Source organism: Manis pentadactyla, chromosome 4, assembly GCF_030020395.1.
Source record: "Manis pentadactyla isolate mManPen7 chromosome 4, mManPen7.hap1, whole genome shotgun sequence".
In the NCBI taxonomy this organism is placed as follows: Eukaryota; Metazoa; Chordata; class Mammalia; order Pholidota; family Manidae; genus Manis; species Manis pentadactyla.
Genome location: NC_080022.1, coordinates 2,368,940 through 2,378,379, shown reverse-complemented (window position 1 = coordinate 2,378,379; position 9,440 = coordinate 2,368,940). Strand labels below are relative to the sequence as shown.

Below are 9,440 nucleotides of genomic sequence, written 5' to 3'. Positions count from 1 at the left end.
AATCTTTTTCAGGAAAATTTATTAACTCAGTCTCAGTCGATCCTTTCTCTGGTGTTGAGATTTTGCTTTGAAACAGGTTCCTTTCACATTTCGTACCTGCATGTGGCACCCTCTAGTGCCCAGAAGCTCTACTCTCTGGAGCCGTTCAGCCACTGGAGTGATGTTGGGGGTCACAGGGGAGTGGTGCTGGTGCCTGGGGGCAGGAAAGTGCTGTTTCCTATTTCCTGGCTGCTATGCCTGTCTCAACTGCCAAAACCAGCGACCGAACACACGGGTGTAAGCCTCTGTGCTTTGTGTTTATAGCTGCTGTAGGCAGGGCTTCCCTCTGGCTGGCCTGATGACAGGGTAGGGGCAGCCCGTTTGTGAGCCAGGTGCAGGGCTAGCTGGGAGGAAGACACAGCAGGCTGCATATCACAGTGGGGGACCTTGGAGCTACGTAGCCAGCCAGGGGGATGGAGCGCCTGAAGATCGTTTAAGTTCCCAACCTGCCGGGCAGAGTGTACCCACATAAGTTTGTCTACCTGTCCTTTCTCCTGAGCGGCGAGCTCTGTGCAATCCTTGTCCCTCTAGCAGCCCTCTCGCTTTTAGGAAGTCTTTCAAACTTCCCACCCAGATCAGTCGGATATGAATCCCTGTTTTCCACAAGCAGCTCGAATCTCCGACTCTCCGGGTCTTCCGCCTGTCTTAGCTTTCTAACCCCACTAATCACCAGAGCACCATGCAATGCAGGTTCATGCTCCCAGAGCAGATCTCCAGGGCTAGGTGTTCAGCAATCCCAGGCCTCCACTCCCTCCCAGGTCTGTGTCTCTTCCTCCCGCCATTGGGCTGGGGTGGGGGAAGGGCTTGGGTCCCGCCGGCTCACAGCTTTGGTACCTGACCCTGTTCCGTGAGTTCTGCTCTTTTCTCCAGGTGTATGCAGTCTGGTGCAGCCTTCTTTCATGTTGCTCTTTCAGGATTGGTTGTATTAATTATGTTTTTTGTATCATATGTGGTTTTAGGAGGAGGGCTCTGTCTCATCTCTCACACCACCATCTTTAATCCCCGGGGAGGCTATTTCTCAGGGATGAGAAAGTTGTACAGGGGGTCCCCCTGGGAGCATGCCCTGGGAGCCTGTGGTGGCCGGCCACCCCTGCGTCCTCAGATGCCTCTGCTGCACACCCAGGGATGGTGGTTCCACGCAGCGCTGCACCATGTCAGTGTCCATCCCGGGAAAGGCCAGGCCTGGTGAGGACGGCCCCACCTCTTCCTGGAACCCTGTGGCTACAACTCAGTGGCTGACAGCACCCAGGCAGCAGGTGGTGTCGACAACATGGGAGGCCACGTGCAGGAATGGTGACGCCCTCCGCGTGGTGGGGCAGCTCGCCTCTGTCCAGCGGGCCACAAGCAGAGGGGCTGACACAGCACAAAGGTGTCCAGGTTGGCTGCAGCTGCGTACGGGTCCCTGAGGGTGCAGCGGCAGCCTGGGGAGATGCCCGAGTCTGCCGACACGGGAGGTGCCAGAGCACCTGCCCCAGCAGAGGCTCAGGATGAGCAGCAGGAGGAAGAGGAGCAGCAAGCAGACTGGGGTCCTGGGGCGCCAGGTGCCACCTGCTGAAGGGGAAGAAGCTCTTGTCCGCACGCAGCCAGGACACCAGCAGGACCACGGGCCCGATGACAGCAGCTACAGGGCCACGCGGGTGATCAGAAGAGGCAGGTTATCCCGGGTTCCCCCCATTATCCTGCTTCCACCCCATCCCCACTGCCCTCTGTGCTCCGGGCCCTGTGTGGAGGGTCCTGCCAATCACCAGCACCCGGGGGGTCCCTGTCACAGGAAGGCTCCTGAGCGTCACCTCCTCACGGAGTAGGAGGCTGGATCCCAGAGGGGGAGGGGAACCACCCTTCAGACTGACAGGACCGGTTGGCAGTGGAGCCGGGATGCCAGCCCCACTGGTCTTTAGGACGCCCCCACACGCAACGTGGCCCAAAGGTTCCCTAAGGCTGGGGAACAGCCCACCCCTTGCCAATGGCCCTGGGCCAGAAACTCACCTGGCCCTGGCCACTAAGTTTATATCTCGTGGGACCTGAAGAACTGCAACAGCCCCTTTATCCTGGCCCACTGGCCTGAGGCCTCCAGCTGGCAGGACAGGCGGTAGCTGCAGGACAGAGGGCCACCCGTGAGCCCCTGGAGCCACATGTCAGGGGTCCCTTCTCCCCGAGCCTGCCGGCAGCTGCAGCCCACGCCCGACTCCTGCCGGCCTCACCTCTTCTCCTCATCCAGGGGCTCCACGGTTTGAAAGAAGGACAGGAAGCGCTCATCGGGCTCCAGGTCATACAGCGCGGCCACGCGCTTGTGCATCATGATCTCACGTCCGATGAGAGTGACCTGGGGCAGAGGAAGGACAGGGTGCAGACAGGGAGGTGGGTGAGGGGTGGGGCAGTGGTATGGTCCCGGATCTTTGCTCACACGGGAACCCGCCTTCCCTCCAATGCCATCCAGCCCTGCCTGTTCCCAGTGTTGGGTCTCCAGCTCCTCCTCAAGGAAGGTGGCCTCGATGCCACCCCCATCCCCCACCTGACAAAGCCTTTAGTGTCCTCAGCTCTGCATGTCTTAACTCTCTCAAGACACATTAGACCCAGGGGATGGCCCGGACAAGGTCCTGCCCAGGGGTTCTTGACTCCGTCCCTAATCCTTTCATGGCTGGGCACTCAACTCTTATTTTATACCATCACCCGGGAAGGCAGCGAGGCAGCCAAAGTGCATCAGAAACAGCCCTCTGAGCCCAGAACGAGGCCAGAACGTCCCCACCCTTTCTCAAGTTGGAGGACAGCCAGGGCCCTCCAAGGGGCCGGTCTGACAAGAAAGAGCACCCGGACCTGGCCCAGGATCGGGGCTACCGAGAGGCGGGGAGTGGACTGGGGAGCTGAGGCCAAGCTTCCCACGCAACTCTGTGATGGCAGACAGGGAGGCTGGGGCCTCAGGCGGGAAGGCACTGCCAGCCCCCTGATGTGCTTCCTGCCCTGAAGGAGCAACATGCCTCCCCCTGGGCAGGGCCTGAGGGGGAGGCCAGTCCTGCTCAGATGCTACCCCTCTAGCCCTCAGCCCCACCTGCCCTGGGGCCAGGACCAGGGCTTAGGGGGGTCCTTCTGGCAGTCCTCTCCAAGCAGCCCAGCTCCTGGGGTGGAGGGGGTTGGTCAGGAGTTGGGGGGCGGGGGCGGTGCTGAGAGCTCCGGGCTCACTGGGGGCTTTCCTCTCTCTAAGACTCACCATCCTGCCCTTCCGGTGCCTCGCTGGGTCACTCACGTCCGCATTATATTCCGAGAGTTGGTCCATGGGCACGTCACGCAGAAAATATCCAAGGAACGGGACTATGCCCTGTGCCACCAGGGTGGGGAGGTGATGAGTCCCCACCTGCCTCAGGGGCACCCACAGAGCCTCCCCTGAACCCCACACCCGCAACCCCCAGCTCCCTTGGACCACCCTGTGCTGCCGCCCTCCCCTCCCTTCGCCCTGCACTCCCCTCCCCGGCCCTCCCAGGGCTGGCTTTTGGCCAATCGCAGGACCTGTGGTCCCTGCACCTGTCCTCCACCTTCTCCCGTACCCAGCTGCTCTCGCCCTCCTCCTGGTCACCCCAGTGCTGGCAGCTCAGGGCAGGTGGCACCAGGAGCAGGTGCAGGGTCGCCCCCACCGCCCGTGACCCTGGCCACGCCACTCTCACCTGCGCCTTCCTATCCAGGTATCCGTAGGGGGCCTGCCGCCGTCGCCTCACCGTGGCCCTCGCCTCCTGCAAGGCCCAGGACACTGAGGTGCTCGTGCTCCCCTCCCACCTGGCCTCCACAACCAGACCTTGGTTGATGGATGCCTTGCCCGAGTCCCCTGGCACCTATGCTGTCCCCACCTCCAGCAGGCTCTCAGCCTAGAGCAACCCCAGCTCCAGCACACACATACTCATGGGAGTCCTTGCGCTGAGACTGGCTGCCCTTAGAGGCTTCCTCACCTCCAGAGTATCAGGGGAGGTCCCTCTGCCTCCCAGGGTGCCCTGAGGACTCCGTGTCACCTGCCTATCACCACGGCTCCCCTCACATGACCAGGTGGGAGGGGCACAAAGCTGAAGCCCATCTTGTGCTCCCTGGACCCTGCTCACCTGGCAGGCCCGCACCCCAGGGTGACGACAACCCTCCATGACCAGATGAGGAGCCCGAGGGCTCAGAGGGGCAGTGACGGGCTCGGGGGACCCAGGGGAGAGGCCGACCTTGCTCAGCCACAGGCCCCACCCATGCTGCCGCCCCCACGCCAGCCCCAGCCCTGACTGGGGGCCTGTCCCCTGGGTCCTCACTGGATACCAGGCCCCCAGTCAAGTGGAGCCAGGGAGGGAGACAAACGGGACACCTCGGGGGCCTGGGGGACCCCACCTCCCCCATCAGCTCCCCCCTCTCACCCCACACATGTCGAGCCTGACCCAAGGCTGGGCCACAGCACGGTAGAGGACTTGCCCCAAGGGCCCCTCCCTTCCAGACCTCTAGCCTTCACTTACCTTGAGGAGCTGCTTCCCGTTAAGCCCCTGGTCCCTCTTTTGAAGTTTTTTATAGCTCCAGAAGCTCTTCCTGAGGGGAGGGGAGAGGAGGAGGGAGACACACGGCCAGTAGGTGGAGAGCTTTCCTGGGGCAGCCAGAAGGCCCACCAGCCTGCATGAGGCTTTCCATCACGGCCCTGAGCCCTGGGGAATCCGTGGCCTGGGGAGGGGGCTGCGTGTTTCCACCCGGGGCCTCCTTTCCCAGTTCTCCCGGGGGCAGATCGGCTTTAGGCCAGGTCACTGTTCTTGGGGCAGAGATGTCCTGCTGCAGGGCACATGCTCAAGATCTCCAGTTGGCTTCAACCCACACCTGACATTGAAGGAAACTGATTCCTGCAGGGGTCCCCCTGGCCTAACCCACAGGGGGCTCCAAGAGCCCACCATCCCTGTCCCTAGGCTCTGCCACCTCCCAGGAGGTCCCAGCCAACTGAGGGGACAGCGCCAGACCCAGGGGTGGCCCTATCCACTCAGATGCCCTGGTCCCGGGGACACGACTACCCACCAGGAAACATGTCCCCAGGTGCTCTCCAGACGACACACAGCAGAGCTCCCCAGGGCACAGAGAATGGCGTGGAGGGACTCGAAATTTTTGAGGTCCAGGCACTCCTGGGAGGGAAGAGAGAGCTCTCAGCTCAAGCATGGCCTGCTTCTCTGCTTCTGTCCCCCCATGAACTCCTGTCCTTAAGGAGACAGACACCCAGGGAACCCAGCACACCCGGTACCTGCTGAGCAGCCCTTCTGGGTGGAGGACTGTAGCTCGACCCAAGGAAGGGGCCAGGGATGGCTGTCCCAGGGTGTCCCAGGGATGGGAGTCCAGGTCCACACACCCCTGGCAGGAGGGGGCCAGGGACCGTACAGGGTCAGATCACAGGCACCCATCCTGACAGCTGGCCAAGGAGGGGAGCAGGTCCCACCACACCAGGATGGACCCCAGGGGCTGTCCCATGACACACCTTGGCCACCTGGATCCAGAACTCCACCACTCGGGCCCTGTCCTGGGCCATCAAGCTCGGGGCCCCGAGGCAGGAGGAGGTGACGAAGTAAAACGTGGCATCAAATTGCCTCATGATGTTATGGATGTTGGGGGCCAGGAGCTCAATGCCTTCCATCAGTGGCTGGCTCTCTAAGTAGGTCTTACATTCACCAAATTCAATCCTGCCGTACAGCTCCTGGGGATCACGAGGAGGGTGGTCATCCAGCTGTGCCCCTGGTGCCCCTGTTCCCAGGCAGAGTCACCAGTCAGAGCTGGAGCCCAGGTAGCTGGGGATGTGCTGTGAGCCTTGTGGCCGTCCAGGCTTCGGACCCCGTCCACTGAGGCGCCCAGGACCGGATGCACAGGACCCCACAGTGGTGGGGAACGGAGGGGCTCTGCTCACAGGCACCCTCACTCACCTCCTCCCTGCTACACAAGGCAGCTCACACCTGCCCATCCTGGGGCATCTGCCTCCCGTTCTGCCACCCCATGGATCCCGCTTCCCACTCAGGTGCATTTTCCCCTGAAACAACTCCACCCAGAGCCTCTGTTGGTGTCTGTGTCTCCCATGCAGTCAGGTACCTGGCAGGGGCCTCTGAGGTGTGGAGGCCATGGAAGCCTGCCAGGCCAATGGCCCAAGGACCTAAGGCCCTGGCAGCACCTCCCTGAGCACCCCTCCCGTGCCCTGCCCCTCCCACCCCAGGCAGGCCCTGCCCACCTTCCCTCCACTCCAACTCATTGGCTTGCAAGGATCCCTAAGTGCCAGCCCTACTGTCCCCGTGTGGTCAGTGAGGACTTGTGAGTTTGGAGAGTCTCTCGGGGCACAGGGTGAGTCCGTGGGGAGGCTGGGACGTGGGCCCACATCACAGGAGTCCACGTCGGGGGACGGCAGGTCTGGGGCAGCCCGTGACACAGGGAAGGCCCACCCCCAACCCAGAGAGCCCGCTCCACTCACTGCACACATCAGGGTCAGCTGCTCGGCCACCAGGGAGGGGGGAAACGCCAGGATCGTCGGCTCCTCCTCCCCCGGCTCATCCCAGGTGCTCCAGGCACAGGGGCTGGTGGGCTCCGGGTCCGCCTCTGGCTCTTCCAGGCCCAGTGCCATTCCGGCAGGTGCCACGGGTCCCGGGCTCGAAGGCTCATGGGGCTCCAGCTCGGGGCCTGAGACCACTCCTGGGATGTCCCAGGGGCTCATGGCACAGGGTCTGGTGGGCTCCAGGTCCACCTCTGGCTCTGCCAGGCCCAGTGCCATTCTGGCAGGTGCCATGGGCCCCGGGCCCGATGGCTCATGGGGCTCCAGCTCGGGGCCTGAGACCACTCCTGGGATGTCCCAGGGGCTCATGGCACAGGGTCTGGTGGGCTCCGGGTCTGCCCCTGGCTCTGCCAGGCCTAATGCCATTCCGGCTGGTGCTCCAGGCCCCGTGCCCAAGGGCTCATGGGGCTCCAGCTCAGGGCCTGGACCCGGGGCTGAGGCCACTGCTGGGACATCCTCCGGCTCTTCAGGGGCTGAAGCAGGTGACACCGGCCGTAGCTCCAGCACAGGGGTCGCAGGGAGCTCCTGGACGGGCTCTACCCACGAAGCGGGGCCCCCCTGTGTCTCTGGAGCCAGCTGCCTCTGCCGTGGGTCTGGAGCTGGACACAGAGAAAGGGTCACGCCGGGCCTGATTCCCCGCGCCTTACAATGACAGAAGAGCCCTCACTGCCTTGAAGGGAACCCCCGTCCGGGAAGCCCACCCTGCATGGTCTCCTGGCTGCAGCCCCTCACCTTCCAGCTCTGCCACCGCGGGCCCCAGGTGCTCCTCCTGGACCAAGTGGTGGAGGACTCGGCCCACCAGGGTGGATGACAGCTGGCTGGCATCGATGACACTGGGCACACGCTGGGGCTCCCAGGCCAGGCGCCTAGCCCGTCCCATCCTGGGGCTGGGGGAAGGCCGGGGGGTGGCAGAGTGAGAAGCCTGGTCTTACCCGCCACACTGCCCTCCCGGCCCACCCTTGTGCGGGCCTGGCCGCTGTGCACTCCCCCTTCCTGACCCTGCGTGCCTGTCCTGGGACCCCATGCTCTCCCATCCTCCCGAGTAGGAAGTCCCCAGTCGTCAGCCCGCCCGTGGGAATCCAAAGATGGGTGACCTGCTGGGCTCTGCTGGGCGCCCCCTGCCCCAAGCCCCAGACGCCTCCTCCACCCATTCTGGGCACACGGGCAGTGCCCCCTCCGGGCCCCGTGAAAACTCACATTCTCAGATCCTCCTCTGGCCCCTCGTCATGCCCCTCATCACATGAGGAGACCATGAGGGCATCGCCCGTGACGCTCCCCGGCCGTGACCTGCGGATGACGCCTGAAGTGACTGCCCGACTCCACCCGGGACGGGGTCCCAGTATTGTGTCTGCTTCCTTCACTCAGTTATGCTAAGTGGGCCCAAAGGGCCTGCACAAAGTGGGTGCTGCACACCTATTGTTGCTGAAGGAAGTCCTACCCGAGCCTTCCCAGGTACCCCTCTGCTGCCCCCAGAGGTCCCTCATGTGGCCTCAGTGAGGACAAGGACCGGGCCCCACCACAGGGAATCGCGAGCCTCCCCTCCAAAGGCTGCTTTCCATGTGCTTTTCGAAATTGAGGCCCCTGATGGGTGAGGCCCAAGGCTTTTCATCGGGTACAGAGAAGTAACAGCCCCAAAGTGGCCCAGCTTGGCCAGCAGTCCTTTCTGCAGCACCCAGTGCCAGGGGAGCCCCTCTAAGGCTCCTCCCGTGTTCCCCTTGGGCACCCTAACAGGCTGATTGCCAGCCACCCTGCCTGTCAGAGGAGCACACTGCGGCTCAGACACGTGTGGGGACACTCAAGACACACCGCGGGCTGTGGGCAGAGGCCCGACTGTGCCGAGGAGGGGGTGGGTGCTGACCGGGGGAGCCGCGGGCCCGTGGCCGGCTGGTCAGCGTCCGTGGCAGGGAGTAGGGACCAACAAGCGTTCCGGCTGAGGGTTGCCCCTGAAGACGACCTTCTTGCCCTGAACAGTCCCTGCTTCTCCTGCACATGTGTGGGCTGGTCAGCGTCCTCGGGAGGGAGTGTGGCCTCGGGACTGCTCCGGCTGGTGTTTGGAGCTGGTTCCACTGGTGCCGTGCGCTTTCTCCACTTCCTCCTTGTGCCTGTCTGGGGAGCCCTGCGCCTGGGGACCTCAGTCCCATGAACAGTTGGCTCATGTTCAGGCTGAGGGGGGCAGCAGGGATTTAGTCAGTGGGAAACCCAGGACCCACCAGGACAAGGGAGGTTTGCAGCTCACCCGAGAGCCCCCAGCCCCCTGGGATGTGAGCAAGGAGAGGCACGGGGTCCCCCCCGGGAATGAGGTTCCAGGCCCCCTGGAGTGGGACTGTCTGCCACTCTCGTGGGGCAGCCCTGGGAGGGCCCTGGCAGGTTGCCAGGTTTGGAACGGGGTCCTGGGTGTAGACAGCCTGCCCCAGGCCCAGGGAGGTGGAGTAGGTGAGTCCATCCACCAGCTCCTCCACGCTCCCCAGAGTGGAGCTCTGCAAAGCTGGTGCCTCATAGCTGGGGAGGAGGCACCCGGGGCCGCCTGGACCTCCCCAGAGGGGGTAATGTGGGCCCCAAACCCTGCCCCCGAGGTCAGGCACACACGGCCATCTGCCTAGACTTCTAGTCCCTGGGGGCAGGAGAGGACACCCCCGGGCTCAGGACTAACATGCGGGTGGAAGTGCCTGGTCCCGACACTCACCTCCACTCCTGAATGCTGAGACCAGAGCTGTGCCACTGACCGCCCCCTCCTGCCCGGCCTGCAGTCCCACCCGTGCCCCACGCCCACCGCACACACACAGGAAGGGCTGGGGGGAAGGCCAGCCCGGATGGCTCACACTGTGGCCTGGCGCTGGAGTGGCCCGCTCTGGGCTGCCCTGTGTTACCTCGGGGCTCCTCGGGA

At 63.7% G+C, this 9,440-nt stretch overlaps 1 protein-coding gene across 1 annotated transcript; it reads right to left on the bottom strand.

The window, feature by feature from the left end:
- Positions 1–799: 799 nt before the first annotated feature.
- On the bottom strand, positions 800–9,003 carry LOC130683642 (ral-GDS-related protein-like). The gene is made up of 11 exons (XM_057501912.1): positions 7,754–9,003; positions 7,289–7,443; positions 6,479–7,149; positions 5,504–5,719; positions 5,053–5,156; positions 4,512–4,581; positions 3,696–3,761; positions 3,245–3,352; positions 2,241–2,362; positions 2,026–2,132; positions 800–1,660 (listed from the first exon to the last, which is right to left on the bottom strand). The coding sequence occupies exons 1-10, from the start codon at positions 7,807–7,809 to the stop codon at positions 2,045–2,047; spliced, it is 1,656 nt and encodes a 551-aa protein (XP_057357895.1). The 5' UTR covers positions 7,810–9,003; the 3' UTR covers positions 800–1,660; positions 2,026–2,044.
- Between the last annotated feature and the right edge of the window lie 437 nt (positions 9,004–9,440).

What these genes read in the sequence shown, in the direction of transcription:
- LOC130683642 (XM_057501912.1), bottom strand. Translation starts at nt 7,809, where the DNA reads ATGGTCTCCTCATGTGATGAGGGGCATGACGAGGGGCCAGAGGAGGAT. An exon ending in ACGGGAAGCAGCTCCTCAAG is followed by an intron (nt 3,762 to 4,511) that starts GTAAGTGAAGGC and finishes TGGGCCTTGCAG; the next exon opens with GAGGCGAGGGCCACGGTGAG. An exon ending in GGCACCGGAAGGGCAGGATG is followed by an intron (nt 2,363 to 3,244) that starts GTGAGTCTTAGA and finishes CCTCTGCCCCAG; the next exon opens with GTCACTCTCATCGGACGTGA.